Source organism: Alternaria arbusti (genome assembly GCF_024043155.1).
Source record: "Alternaria arbusti strain BMP 1465 chromosome Unknown scaffold_3, whole genome shotgun sequence".
NCBI classification, from domain to species: domain Eukaryota; kingdom Fungi; phylum Ascomycota; class Dothideomycetes; order Pleosporales; family Pleosporaceae; genus Alternaria; species Alternaria arbusti.
This window is the reverse complement of record NW_026249943.1, coordinates 325,098-339,746: the sequence shown is the minus strand read 5'-3', so window position 1 is coordinate 339,746 and position 14,649 is coordinate 325,098. Positions and strand designations below refer to the sequence as shown.

General features: G+C 51.8%; 7 protein-coding genes across 7 annotated transcripts; 5 read left to right on the top strand and 2 right to left on the bottom strand.

The window, feature by feature from the left end:
• Position 1: 1 nt before the first annotated feature.
• Positions 2-915, top strand: J4E86_002736 (uncharacterized protein; the record flags this gene model as incomplete). The annotated part of the gene is made up of 3 exons (XM_051443294.1): positions 2-12; positions 370-731; positions 785-915. 3 exons carry the CDS (start codon positions 2-4, stop codon positions 913-915), a joined length of 504 nt encoding a protein of 167 aa, XP_051304789.1.
• Positions 916-1,754: 839 nt separating this feature from the next.
• On the top strand, positions 1,755-2,426 carry J4E86_002735 (uncharacterized protein; the record flags this gene model as incomplete). The annotated part of the gene is made up of 3 exons (XM_051443293.1): positions 1,755-2,211; positions 2,260-2,319; positions 2,371-2,426. The coding sequence occupies 3 exons, from the start codon at positions 1,755-1,757 to the stop codon at positions 2,424-2,426; spliced, it is 573 nt and encodes a 190-aa protein (XP_051304788.1).
• A 1,407-nt stretch (positions 2,427-3,833) lies between these two features.
• Positions 3,834-6,377, top strand: J4E86_002734 (uncharacterized protein; the record flags this gene model as incomplete). Its single annotated transcript, XM_051443292.1, has 2 exons — positions 3,834-3,843; positions 4,036-6,377. The coding sequence occupies 2 exons, from the start codon at positions 3,834-3,836 to the stop codon at positions 6,375-6,377; spliced, it is 2,352 nt and encodes a 783-aa protein (XP_051304787.1).
• A 178-nt stretch (positions 6,378-6,555) lies between these two features.
• Positions 6,556-8,315, bottom strand: J4E86_002733 (uncharacterized protein; the record flags this gene model as incomplete). The annotated part of the gene is made up of 4 exons (XM_051443291.1): positions 6,556-6,718; positions 6,787-7,853; positions 7,991-8,215; positions 8,274-8,315. The coding sequence occupies 4 exons, from the start codon at positions 8,313-8,315 to the stop codon at positions 6,556-6,558; spliced, it is 1,497 nt and encodes a 498-aa protein (XP_051304786.1).
• A 1,063-nt stretch (positions 8,316-9,378) lies between these two features.
• Positions 9,379-10,361, top strand: J4E86_002732 (uncharacterized protein; the record flags this gene model as incomplete). Its single annotated transcript, XM_051443290.1, has 2 exons — positions 9,379-10,031; positions 10,091-10,361. 2 exons carry the CDS (start codon positions 9,379-9,381, stop codon positions 10,359-10,361), a joined length of 924 nt encoding a protein of 307 aa, XP_051304785.1.
• Positions 10,362-10,637: 276 nt separating this feature from the next.
• J4E86_002731 (uncharacterized protein) lies at positions 10,638-11,850 on the bottom strand (the record flags this gene model as incomplete). The annotated part of the gene is made up of 2 exons (XM_051443289.1): positions 10,638-11,649; positions 11,822-11,850. 2 exons carry the CDS (start codon positions 11,848-11,850, stop codon positions 10,638-10,640), a joined length of 1,041 nt encoding a protein of 346 aa, XP_051304784.1.
• Positions 11,851-13,236: 1,386 nt separating this feature from the next.
• Positions 13,237-14,527, top strand: J4E86_002730 (uncharacterized protein; the record flags this gene model as incomplete). The annotated part of the gene is made up of 2 exons (XM_051443288.1): positions 13,237-13,602; positions 13,658-14,527. 2 exons carry the CDS (start codon positions 13,237-13,239, stop codon positions 14,525-14,527), a joined length of 1,236 nt encoding a protein of 411 aa, XP_051304783.1.
• Between the last annotated feature and the right edge of the window lie 122 nt (positions 14,528-14,649).

The following is a 14,649-nucleotide window of genomic DNA, read 5'->3' as shown; positions in this document are numbered from 1 at the left end:
GATGGAGTCGGAGTAGGTTTGTTTTCTAGATACCCATCATATAGGGCTGTATATATAACCTGTATGTCAGGAGCTTGAAGTAACATTATCCGTGGGTATGTCTTTCCGAGGCTCGACGTCATTTGGGTTATTCACTTTCTTCATCCTCAGCTGGGGTTATCATTGGCTCAGATGTCACGCCTCCACACTTCTTTCCCTTTTGCGACCGCAACGCATTGGTTAGGCAGCAAACACAGACAAGCTAGGGTCGTGTATGTTGAGGGTTATTTGCTCCGTTGGAAAATTACCATCGCTCATTCCAAGGTATACAATCTTACGCACCAACCCCAAACACGAACGAAAGACGAAGTTCCGCATCCCTCCTTCCAGCCCCAATCGTCCCTCCAAAGACGAGAGCCCCGGCACCTCCTTCGAGAACCCGCTAGTTGACTTCCGCGCCCAACTCGACTTGACCGCCACGCGCTACTACGCTTTGGATCCGACCAACGGTATCATAAAGACAACCGAGGCGGGCGTACCCAAGTTCTACCGGGGCAATGTCGCAATCCTTAACAGTGATGGGATGCGCATGCATGTCTCCTATGATCCAGGTCGCAACACCTACACTATCGTCATCAGGTATCCTGAGCAAGCTAAAGACGTTTTGTCCCGCCTGAACGATCCGCATTGGGAGTTTATCGACGTTGACACGGCCTTGGAGGAGGCAGAAGATGATGATACTATCCACTACGGTAAGACTATAAATTGATAAGCATGTAGCAGATTTGCTGACCGCATGTGAAAGATGTCGACATCAAGTACTTCAAGCGTCGCAGGAGTTCCTACCTAGATGATCTCGACAAAGGTCTATACGATGGTCTTTCCGACAATGAGAAAGCTCTTCCTGCTTCTGGTTCTGGAGTCGCTGCTTCCTAGACCGGGCTGGATTCTTCCCGTAGGTCAGGATAGATTTTCACATTGACCTGGTGCCGACCGCTATTAGGCCACTGGGGTCAGGATTAGTTTGCTTCTAGACACCAATGAGATAGGCCTGGACAAATAACATGTAGATCAACGTGCAACAACAACCGAGTACCTGCGCGTCTGCCGAGTACGGTCAGTGAATAGTGTCAATCTGACGGAAGGCACGTACGCGGAAGTTGATGTCCCCGATACGTGATGACATCACACTCCTGCTTCTCGTCGCGTTCCTTATGCTCTCTTTGGGTATCGCGCCTTCCTCGATAAGTCACGGGCTCACTCGGTTCACGAACGCAATTGCCCGTTTCCATAGCGTTTGACGTTGATTTGCCTGCCGCCTAGCAATCTGAGTGTCTTCCGTCCACAACACACGACCACAAGCAGCAAACGCAATCGCTCGTTCGAGTTATAAGATCTCTCCTTTCCAACGCTGTTTCGAACACACAATAGAATCACTGGATCCTCTGACTACCCCGACGACAATGCGCTCCTTCACTACTGTAGAAGCTTTCTCACTTTCGCGGTGAGGGGCGGCTATGGGAGGTCACCTGGACTTTGAGTAAAGGTCAAGGTGATTGCTGAGGAGAACCGCCTTCGTTGTATAAGTAGGTGGTTTCGAGCGGGTTTATGGTTCCTTCTTTCTATACACCACTGCTACAAGAAGAGATATCACCGTGGTACACTTCAACTCCTAGTAAGTTTCCTTGGAGATACTGGCTATGCTTACTCTGCTAATTATGCCACAGAAGCTATATATACCACGATCAAACTTTCCAACTCAACTCAAAGAAGATATGTCCGCCGCTGCTGGATCCTCTCCACCTCCTCCGCCCCCTAGCGGCAATCCCAACAAGAACACTGGCCATGGATCTTCTTCGTACCCCAACCTCAAGATCCCTCTCTCAGGAGACGGAAGCACTCCCCAGAAGGCTGCCTGGACAAGCATCATGTTCCAACCCCCTGGTATCACCAAGAACTACGTCGTCGACGGCGTTGGCCTCTTCCCTCGTTACCGGCGCACCCGTGTCGAGGAAGCGCGTGACTACGCGCGTCTGGCGTACACGATCCTCGACGGCGAGACCTATGCTGTTGTCCCCGAGGCTCAAATCCCTCCCGGCCCCCTCGGTAACCCGTCAATGCCATCCGCTGCGGGTATCGTAGCTCAGATGCAAGAGATTGTCGCGCACGAGAACGCACTTGCGACTGGTTTGGGGCCAGCAACTGATGCTTATAACGCGCTCCAGGTTCACCGTGGGTCTCATGTATCCCTCTCGCGTCATCATGGCTAACACTGTGTAGACGGCGACGCCTTTGTAGACGACAACGTCAACACGGGCAACTCATCGGAAGACGCTGCTGGTAAGTCGATTCAATGATATACCAGACGAAGTCGTACTAATCATTTGTCAGAATCGTCTTCAGATACATCTGGCGACCGCTCGGCTGGTGCCTCTTTTACAAACTGAGACCCAGCTCTCGGATCTGTGCTTTCACTTCGGAGCGAGATCCTGAGAGCCTTTCTATAACACTTTTCATTACCATCGTTCTGGACTCGATGGATTTAAACAGACTAGAGTACTCTTCATTTCCTCTCTTTTGATGGTAGACACTGCAACCATGCGACAGCGAATGACAAGGAACTCATCAAGGAGAGATTGTGCGCGCTGGGTACATCCGACTGGAAAGAGTGGGCAAGTAGATGCAACGGAGCCTGCTTCAATGGCGTCACGGCGTTGGTAGATACCCCTTTGATAGAAGAGAACAACATAGGAGATATAAAGCCGAACTCGGTCTTCACACTGCATCTAAATGAAACTACCACTTGCGAAAAGCGACATGATAGCTCTAGGTTTCCCCTCATTCAATCTGACCAACATGTGGCGCGCTAGCAAGAGAAGATAGAGGTTGTGCTATATGTCGTTAATTCATTTTGTAAACCCACCAGCGCTTCGACATGTCCTATACACCTACTGCGGTACCTTACTGCCCGCCTTGCTTTATCGTTGGCGTTCTCGCTTTCCGCAGGTCTTGGCCTGTTACTACTCTCACACACATGCATCGATCCCGTCAAATCACGCATGTATTTAGTAGCTGTACAGACTTGTAGAAACTTATGTAGTGGCTAGAGACATCTAGTAAGCGTGCATCGGCGTCTCTGACTTTTGTCTTCTTATTATGAGCAAAGACGGTGTATATCCAGAAGAGGAGCCGCGCGCATCTCTATCGTAGCACTCGCGTAGCACATTCTCTTGAGTACATCCGCACACAAGGGCAAAAACATCTTGCTTACTCTGCACCTCTGCAGCTGTGCTTAGGACTTACACATAGCCAAAAAAGAATGTGTGTAGCCTAATTTTACATAGCTATGATGAGAGAAAGCGCAAAAAAAGATTGTCGCAATTAATTGGCGGTACTGGGAACTGTAGACATGTTAGGAATGTCTCAGGACCACCAATGAGGGAATGAACGTACTCGAACCCAGGCTGGCGCGGATCTGGATCGGGACACTAGGTGTCCGCCAGCCACAACGCGACGTCATACCACTAGACCATACCACGACAGGGCTGTTAGTACGGTGATACGGGAGAGAGGCTTGGACAGCTGCTTACCCGAAGTGATTCGTTTTGATGGAGAAACGACAAAAAATAACGTAAATATAGATAGTATAATTGCTTGTGTGCGTCCATCATCACTTATGCAGCTAAGTCCCCAATAAGCATGTGAATCAGAGTTCTGACAGCAAAATTTGGATGCGATGGCGGGGTCAAAAGGTCTGTGCTCTTCGCTAATGGCGGGGCTGGATTTCCTGGTCGCGTCCTAGTTGCTCTTTCTTCACCCAGTCAGTCACAACAGCAACACACCTAAGTGCTCGAATGTCCATAGGTATGTGATTTGAAGTGCTCTACAGGCCCAGCTACGCGTTAAAAGAACGCGATACTCCAGCTTCAGCGTGGGTTCATCGATATCTAAGATGGCTGGAGCTCTACATGACGAAGGCCGCTTGGAGCTAGTGCTGCATTTGGCGATTTTAACTGCATCTTCGACGAGGGTGGACACCACTAACGCTCGCATCAGAGCACCCATCACCTCGGCAGTCGCGAGGCAAGCCGCGCAAATCCTATCGCGTCGAGGATGAATACTCGTTTCTCGATGAAGACGAGGATGGCACTGCGCCCTCCGGCAAACAGACACCATCCTTCCAAAACGGCGATGATGACGACGGTGATGACTTCATGCCGGATGCCCAGGAGGAGGAGGTCGAATACGAAGAAGAAGACGAAGTGGTAGAGGAGGAAGAGGACTCATCTGAAGAGCAGGCCAATTCCGACGAAAGTCCTGCACCAACTCCAAAACGCAATGCACGCAATGCGCGAGCACCGCAAGCCGTCCCTGCCACCCCAGACGTCCCTCCGAAACGAAGGTACAATGATCCCCGCTACAAGGACATGGCAGACAACATACCGTCACCAGTCATATTCAAGAAAGGAGGTGGCATCAAAGTAAGGGTTGTCGATACGGACACCCAATTACGGACGCGAGGTATCCCTGATTTCGACAAGATTGGTGGTCATGAGCCGCGGCTGAAGAACCTGTTTGGTCCAGATGTACATCATCTGAGACCAGTACTCGAATCGAGGGACTATTGGTTTCCACAAGAAACCTTTCCTATTCGGAGTTATAAGAAGAATAAACCTGATGATGCTGAGGTGGGTAGCTTGAGAAGGAGCTTCTTCGAGGCCGATGGCGCAAGGGAGAAAGAGAATGAACTCTTGAGGACGTGGTATGCCAATACTGGAAGCCATGCTTTTGCAAAAGCGCAGACAACGAATAAATTGACCGCGGACGAGGCGAAACAGTACATGATAACCCCAGGATCGGACACCATGAACGTACTGGCTGGTCCGGTGAACACTCCCCAAGTCAACACGCTGGCAAAAGGCTCATACATGAGCATCGCAAAACCTTTTCCGGGCGATCAGGAGCGACGCGGTTGGCTGTTCAACCTTGGCTCTTGGGTGCAAGACGCTCAATGGGCGACGAACGAGGAATCCAACACCCAATATCTTGCTGTTGCCATCGAGCAGAGACCTACCAGCGGCGACCAGCCCAAGCCGCTGGAGCAGCCAAAAGCACCTGCATTCAATCCTACTGAGCCATTCCCTGCGTCTATTCAAATATGGTCGTTCGAGGCTGACGATGAAGGGGACTTGGATGCATCGAAAGAGCCGCAACTAGAGCTAGTCATCTGTACAGACTGGGGTGCGCCAAAACATCTCAGATGGTGCCCGGTAGCTGCTACAGACACGACTGAAGAGACAGACGACGCAAGTAGCAGGCATATAGGTATGCTTGCAGGTATCTGGTCCGATGGACGAGTGCGCGTCTTGGATATCTCCGCACCTCCCAAAGCCGATACTCACACTCCTACGTATCTTCATATTTCGCGTGCTGCATTCGAAGTTTCGTTTCCTCAAACAGTGCCCTCGTGCTTGCACTGGCTGTCGGGACATACACTCGCGGTTGCGACTGCAGCAGGAACTGTGGGTATCTGGTCTCTAAACCGCCCAGGCACACTGAGAACACCCGACGCCACACAACATAACCCCAGACCCTGGTTCTATCAGCAGTTGGCAGACACGTACATTCTCACAGTCTCTTCTGGATGGCCGTCCAACCCGCAGTTCTTGTCCATCAGCACCGCAGACGGTTTTGCGCGTCTCTTCGACCTGCGGAGCCCAAACGCCGACACTACTGCGTCGATACGAGGTCGCACACTTTGTCTGACGCAGGCATGGCATGAGCATACGCAATCCTTCGTCATGCCTGACGAACACTACATCCTGCGACATACGCCCATCCGTCGTTACTACCACAACCTCTACAGCATGCGATTAGAAAACAGCATTACACGCGTCGCGACAAGTCCAGTCCACCCTGGCGTTCTTATCGGCGGAGTCGACGGAGATATCCAAGCCAGCAACCCAATCATGCGCATCACAAACTACAAGATCATGCCATGGCAGCAAAAATGGTTTGTCCACGAGTGGCGAGGACCGATGGATCGAGTGCTAGCCAAGCCTACGACTGGTGAAGATGTCACCATGACCGAAGACGACACACCTGAATTGCAAGCCGGAGAACCAGCTGATGGAACCAAGAAGGTGCCACAAGAAGTACTCTCGCGACCTCTCGTCCGCATCACCGAAGGCTACAAGGCTGGTCAAACAGGTATCGCGCACAGCACATCTGCGAATGCGACGAAGAGAGGTAACCCAGAGGTGGGAAGGTCGATTAGTATCTTCGAAGAGCTGACTGCCATCACGGCGCTGGCTTGGAACCCGAATCTAAAGTTTGGGACGTGGGCTGTTGCGGGTATGGCGTCGGGATTGTTGCGCGTGGAGGATGTTGGTATCTAGGAGGCGGGAATCGAAGACGCTCCTAGTGTTAGTAGCTTATGGCATGGCGAAGACTTGCTGTGTGCTGCAGATCGACTTGGCGAATTCGAGACAAGTGCGCGCGGAACTTGATACAAAGTTATGTATTACATGCTTCATGATTTCATTGGTTCGTATCATAATCTTACTACAACATCTTCTAGTTGACAGCCTTCAACTTGCACATCAAAGGGTGCTTCTCCCAAAGAATGAATGTTTTCTGGTTACTCCAATCACTGCTCTCAGGGCAGAGTTCAATATCAAAGTTGTAGTAGACCTTGGAAGCAAGGAGGCGTATCTCGTGGTATGCCATACTAAGTTTACTGTTAGCTTGCTATGGTCTGTGTACGTATGCTAGAAATGAATATCGAGAGAGGGCTGTTGAACTTACTTCTTGCCAACACAATCCCTAGATCCAATAGAGAATGGCTGAACACACTGCCTCTCATCGCTCTCAAACTCGGGATCACCCATCCATCTCTGAGGAAGGAATTCCATTGGCCTCTTGAAGTTCTTGTCAGACAAGTACATGGCGTGTTGCGGGATCATGATGATGGTGCCGGGTGGTACGTATTGGCCGACAACAGTACTGCCGTCTTGCGGTGTGAGGCGCGGAAGTCCAAGAGGAACCGGGGGGTAGATACGGAACGCTTCCTTGATGCAAGCCGACAGGTAGGGCAATGCAGCGAGCTGCTCCATGGTCATGTCAGCGTCGCTGGCGAAAGCACTACGGATCTCATGGTTGAGCTTCGCCATGCAGTCCGGGTTGCGCAGGAGCAGGTATGTCAGGCCCGAAACGAGCGTAGCTGTTGTTTCCGTTCCGGCGATCATAAAGAGGGAAGCGTTCGCGTCCATTTCGCCTCGGGTCAGGCCTCGTCCTTCCTTTTGGCCCAGCACCAGATCCCATAGATCGACGCCCTCGGAATCGCGGCCTTTCTCAAGGCGCTTTGTCACGCGTGTTACAGAGTGGTTGAAGTGGTCCATCCGCTTCCGATTTACAGACTCGGGTACGTATCTCTTGAACGCACGCCATAGCCATGGATATGACATCATGACGGTGAAGTGAGATCCCATCTTGAGACTGGCAAAGATGATACGAACCCAGGGGTCGTATTCGGCGTTGTCGAGCATATGCAGTGGCTCTCCGAAAGTCAAGTCGCCCATGATATCGAAGGTGGTGAAGTTGTACATCCTGACCATGTCGAACTGCGCGGTTGGATTCTTTTCGATGGTGTTCTTCATGGAATATACAAGTTTGTCGACGTACTTGACGAAGAGGGGCTCTTGTTGTTTCAAGGCTCGGTCGGAGAATGCGGGCGTGAAGATCTTGCGTTGGCGACTGTGGTCTGGGTCGGGGGCAATGATGAGGCTGAGTTCCCGATTGGGTGTTGTGCCATACCTCATCCAGGCTTTTTGAGGAACATGTCCTGCCGTGCCTTTGGAACCATGGCCGTAGATCTGGAAGGTGGTTAGTCGATGTCGAAGATTACATTTGCTTTTTCGGGCACCTAAGAAGGTAGCGGGAGGTTCCAACTCGAACCTGGAACGTCGAGGGGGCGTTCAAGTATATCTATATCAAAGTATGCGAAACTTACATCTTTCCAAGAATTTGGATCTGTGAAACTCAGTTCATCGTGGTTGACACGAACGACATGCCCATACTTTTGGTGTAAGTCTTGGAAGAGTTTATCTCGTGTGCCTTTCCAGATAGCAATGTTATATGGGATGCGCGTCGCAGCGTAGAGTTTCGGTCCAGGAAAGTGTCGGAGGGGATGGAAGTATATGCGGTAGATGGCTCTAGCAATGAAGCGGAGAACCAGCTATGCCAAGTTAGCAGCTATTTTTCTGACGAGCTTCAGCGAATCTAGCAGTACTTACAAAACCGATCACAGAACCAATGATGTGCGGTATCGAGGCCATGGTGAAGACTTTCGTGATTCTCGAAGAACCGTTTGTTGATGTTGAAGACATGACGCTTGGAGTTCAGCCACCATATGATGATCTTGATGCAGGGCACGCGCAAGCTTTAAATACAGACGAGTACAAGCACTACATTCGTCGCACTAAAAGAAACGGAGTAGGTTGACGCGTGCCATGCCGAGACGGGACACAGCCAGCTCGCCTAGTACCGTTGACGTCGGTAGCCAGTAGCCAGGCACCCATTGTCAAGTGATCGGCTGGAGGAGCCCAAATGTCGCACCTAATGAGGCATTTGACGCGAGTCGACCATCCGTGGGGAGGGTATTTCCCACGCTCACCGTCCGGCTAATGAGGATCATTAAGCTCGTCCAGAACCCACTCCCTCGGAGGGTCGGCAATCAGGTCTGGCAGATCATTGTGCGGGTTGAGCACAGCCTAGTTTCGTACATCAGGGCGTAATATGACATGTGAAGCCTGCCAAATATGTTTCAGAGTGTGGCAGATTTCGATAGGACACTTTCGTCCGTGTAATGCTCACCGGCCGATCGCTCGGAGAATTGAGTTTATACGTTGCATACGATGCTGTGGGGAAGGCGGGCGATCAGCATGGGTACTATTCCGGACCTTCGAATCGCACTCGCATGCGCATTCGGACAAGCTCCCTGGCAGATCTGTACACCTAGTTAAAGACCATTCCCAAACTGCACATTTTGGATGTCGCTATCGGAGCCGAGTCGCAAGCAATGTTAGTAGCAGTCATCATCTCACCACACGACCTCGGGAATGCACAACCCCGAACGTACCTAGGTACACAGCCAAACCTATCCGCGGAAATGCCAAGCGCAAACGCGAAATCCAGAAGCAGTCGTAATCTGACCATGTGTAAAGCTAATGCGAATGATAATGATTCGCCCATGACCATAGTCGGTGAAATCCGCAAACAGCAATGCACCGCCATCATGTACGTAGACATGGCCCGTGCGGCTATCAGATCGTGACTTCGCGTTGAGGCGTTTCCGTCCCAAGGGCAACAAATCAACCCCACCTACCCTTGCACGTCACAATGGCAGCGACACCAGCACGCAGAGGCGTCTCCGCCCTGCTCTTCGCTTCGTCGTCATCAAGAACAATCGCCAATCGGATACAGCAGCGGGGCTTCACCTCGTCCCGCATCTTCGCCGCATACGCGACTGCACCCAGGCCAGCAGCGACGAGCACGACAAGCACAACCATTACCTCCACAGCTGCCAAGCCAGCCACTACAACGGCAACAGCGCCAAAAGCTGCGACCACAGCGACCCCACAGCGGACAGTACAACCGCAGTTTGTCGCCAAAGAACCGCCCATACCAACAACACGCAATGCCACGGCAGACAGCGCAGCTTCCGCAGCCCGCAAACAACGCTCCCTCACCGACGGACTATCCGATGCCCCGCCCGAGCTGGAAGGCGTACCAGCGATAGACTGGACACGGTCATACCACGGTCTCGGCTCTGTATCTTTCACACCAGAGCAAGGAGAATTGCTACTAGCACCTATCACACAGGATGACGTGGAAGTAAAGCCCGATGGTATCATATACTTGCCTGAGATCAAGTACAGACGAATATTGAACAAGGCATTTGGACCTGGAGGGTGGGGTCTCGCGCCGAGAGGCGAGAGTATTGTTACGGGCAAGTTGGTGACGAGGGAGTATGGACTTATTGTGCAGGGACGGTATGTCGCATTTCCCAGCTTGCGCTACCCGTTTGCATCTATACTAACGAACAATTCAGACTCGTCTCCATCGCCCGTGGCGAGCAACAATACTTCGACCCCGACGGCATCCCCACTGCGACCGAAGGCTGCAAATCGAATGCGCTGATGCGATGCTGCAAAGACCTGGGTATCGCGTCTGAACTCTGGGATCCGCGCTTCATTCGGGATTTTACGAATAAGATGACGAAGGAGGTGTGGGTGGAGCATGCGAGCACAAAGAAGAAGAGGAAGATTGTGCTGAGGAAGGACGATACTGCCAAGTATCCGTACAAGGAGGTGAAGTTGTAAGTGGGCTTGAGTAATGCCAGGAATCATATAGCTGGAAGAGAATAGACCCAATGTCAGGAAAATCAGGCATAGGACCTCACGCAAGCCAGACGTGGTTGTACACATAGGTTGTAACATCACCAGGACGACTAGTCCTACTCGTACTCATGAATTGGGATACCAAATATACACAGCTTCAGTGTACCTGTGAAGCCTAGTAGAATACCATCTACCATATTGCCCAAACGCCGTGGATCATCGCCATCATATCACAGATTTTGTCCTCCAGGGATTCTTCTAGCGATCGCCTAGATCAAAACCTGAAGCCCTGGATCTGTTCCTCACATCGCTTGGCTCCCTTCCATACGCCAGAGGGTCGTCCCGAGGCATTTCCTGACGCTGCCAGTTCCACGGCATCCAGCCACTGCTTGTCCTTCGACCGAGTGCGGGTGGTGTGAGGGGGTACGGTGGTCGGTCGGAGCCAGAACTCAGTTCGTCGCGCTCGATCCTATCGAATTCCGCTTCGCTCCTGTTACGGGAGAGGCTACCAGAGAGGCTTCCAGTACTCCTGTTGACTTCATGGTATCTGCTTCCGCCTGTTTGTTGTGTGCGGATGTTTTCTTGTTCGCGGTCGAATGCTTGCAGGAGGGTCTCGAGGCGCTGGCGTTGTGACGCAACGTAGTCGAGTCGGTCGTTGTTGTTGCGGATAGAATCTGGGACGAGGTTCCCGGCGCCGCGGCTCAGATCTGAGGCTTGCGCATCTCGAGTGCCTGCGCTACCGGCACCGTAAAGTGCACTGGCTCCGCTGAGTGCTTGGTTGACAAGTCCGTATAGATCGTTGCTGCCCCTCGCTGAAGGCATCTGGAACCTGCTCATAAGGTTTTGTGCGTACGTCTGTCCTTCAGGTCTTGGTGACTGCGGCTTTCCAGGTGCGAAGCCCAGCACGTTGACCTTGACCCACTCGATGCCCATCTCGACATATGCCATGCCTGCCGATTTAGCACGATCATGACTTTGTGTAATGAACTCGTCGATCTCCCTCTCATGGTGGTATAGGAAAGGCTCCATATACTCCTGGTACAGGTAGTTTGCGCCCTGCGAACCAGGCAGGATCAAGTAAAGATGTGCGAAGAATCGAATCCATGAGTAGAAGGGCACCCAGCTGAGGATGAAGTCGAAGGTGTTCTCTACGGCGGTGAAGGCGGAGAGTACGACGAAGTAAATCAGCCAGGGTGCGAGGAGGGCTGGATCCGAGGTGTGAAGAGCTTTGTAGGAGGCGAAGATAGGGAAGAAGACGGTGGTTGCAACGCTATGGCCATATTAGCTAGGTTTTCTGCGAATACGTCGCAGCAAAAAGAAAATACTGCATATGGCAGTCATGCGAGCTCGAAGAAAGCAAGCGGCGAGCTCACGATACCTCATCAGGCCAGAAAGTCTGTTGGAGAATCGGCAGCTGCAGGCGGGGGCGGGGTAATACTTACGTCAAACCGTCGGCGACAAAGCCGAACATGATTGCAGTCGTTGGGCGTCTTCCCTGGGTGTTGGTGTTTAGGTGAGAGATGCAGGACCAGGACCTACAGGTAGCAAAAGCTCAAGCCTCACGGATACGCGGGCGGAGATGTGGAGTGGCTCAGGCTGATGATCCATCCGATGTACGTCAGTCGTCAGTCGGCGGTCAAGGGCGGCACGCTATCCACTTTCGGTCCTTTGCGTGTGAGCTCCCGAACGTCAGCTGCTGCAAAGAGAGTCTGATCGCGATGCTAGAAATTGTAATCAGGGACATTAGACTCTCACACTGACTAGCTATACGTGGGTTCCCATTGTTGTTAGCGGTAGTTGCGGTCGCGACTTCCCCATCGAACTCACGTCGCGAACGCGTGTCGGCCCAATCATGGCAGCTACCACCACCACGACTTCAACATGTCGATTCTTTCTTGCCTTCCATCTCTTCATGTTCCCATATACCCGTCAGCGCTTTGTTTTGCTCCGACACCTTTCACTTGGGTGTTCTCAGCCACGTTCTTGTGCCTTGATGCAAAATACCTACTCACTGCCATTAACCGCGATAGCATCATCACGATACCGTTCCTTCCCACGCGACTGCACGGTGCAGCTACTGTATACTTCCTTTTTCGAAAATTGGACGAAACAGATACACGGGGTTAGCGAAGGATCAGCTCATCTACATATCTGACAGCGCTCGGAACCCTGTTGCGCTCATCCACTGTTTGACGCGCCCACGTCCGATACTTGTACCGCTTTTACAACACTCGCCTTACAAACATCCGAAATGGCAGGCCGGGGAAACTACCAAGACGCTTCTCATGCTGCCATGGCGCCAAGATACCGCTTATCAGAGCCCTGCGCTCGATAACAGCTCCGCACCCCGCGTTTGCGGCCGTTGTCGCGGTTGACATCATCCCGTTCTTCTCCAAAGCGCGGAAAAAGAAGCTATCGTGAACAATAGAATGCGGCAAGGGTTACGTAAACCAGCTATCTTCTTCCATCATATCAAGCTAGATGCGTTAGTTTGCAACGATGTCCTTGGCTTGTGCTTGTGGTCCGTCGACACTCCAGTAAAACGTCTTCACTGTATCTCTAGGAGATATGGCTTCTTGGCCACGCCAGGATAGAACGTTCCGCAAACCTCGAAGCGAGGAACTTGAATGCCGAACGACGTACGCCAACCTTCAAGTATCCATACCTCGCGTTAAACCCTGTCGTCTCGAGCGTTGATTCAGCGTAGGTCCTGACTAAGGCGGATTGCCTCATCGCGGATTGGAGTTCAACTTCCGAGGTCTCAAGGCGGTGCTGAAGGTATAAGAATGGGGTATGCTCCTAGTTCACAAGTAGCAGAAACATACTCGAAGTGCCAACACTCATACTAAACGCCAAGATGGTCGTTATCAAAACTTTGGCAGCTCTGGCATCCCTGGGGTTCACCATAGCAGCACCGCAAGCTTCAGTATCACCATCGGCTGTGAGCTCTCCCAGTCCATCCGCATCAAGTTCAGCGACTCTTACTACTGAGGAGACGGAAGATCTGTACAGTCTTCATGAAGAGCTAGTCAATATCCCCTCTGTCTCTGGGGATGAAGTTGAATGTGCGGAGTTCATATCAAGATATCTCTCGGACTTGGGGTACTACGTCGAGGAAATCCCTGCTGGAGACACTGGCACTTTCAACGTCTTCGCTTATCCCCAAGAGCTCAAAGATGAGGGAGTTTGGCCGGAAGTTCTGATCACTAGTCATATCGACACTGTAAGCATATTTGACCCGAGCCATGCTCCAAAAACAACGTCTGACACAAAATTAGGTGCCACCATTCTACCCATTCGAGCGCAAGGAAGAGAACGGTACAGTCTACCACTTCGGTCGTGGCTCGGTCGACGCAAAGGGCCCCGTAGCAACCATGATCATCGCATCCCACAAGCTCTTCCAATCCAGAACCGATACGCCTAGTCTAGGCATGCTATTCGTTGTCGCGGAAGAGACTGGCGGCGCAGGAATGAGAGCCTTTGCCGAGTACGCATCCAACACCACCTTCCGCGCAGGTATTTTCGGCGAACCAACGGAAGGCAAACTGGCTAGTGGACACAAGGGATACCTGGGTGTGAGCTTGGATATCACAGGCCGTTCTTCTCACTCCGCATATCCCTGGCTCGGTGTGAGCGCCATCAATTATCTTGCCGAAGCCATTGTTGGACTGAACATGCTCGAACCGGCTCTACCGAGAAGTGAGCTACTAGGCGCAACAACTCTCAACGCTGGACTTGTTGCGGGTGGAGTCGCTAGCAATGTCGTTCCCGACCATGCTAACGCAAGCATTGCCGTTCGTATAGCTCGCAGCGAAGACGATGCAGTCGACCTTGTGCAAGACATGATCGCTGGAATGCTCTCGCCGTTCGAGACGCGCGCAAAGGAGGAGAACGCTACTTTCGAGGTCGTTTTCTCGAACGCTAGGTATCCCGCAGTCATTCTAGACACTGATGTTGAGGGCCTGGAGGTCGCGCCTGTGTTCTTTGGAACGGATATTCCCAGCTTGCCGCAAGTAGAGAAGAAGTACTTGTTTGGTACTGGTACAATTGAGGTCGCGCATACGCCTGATGAGATGTTGAGTCAAGAGGAACTCGTGCAGGCGGCGGAGGCATACGGTATGATTCTTGAGAGTCTGTTTTCTGAATAGGAAAGTTCGAGCTCTAGTACGCTAAACGAGTCTCAATATCATGTGGTATCATGCAATGCAACCGTAATGCCCAATACCATAAATCGATGAATTTTCACCGAGTCTTCTGACGCTGAATTGCT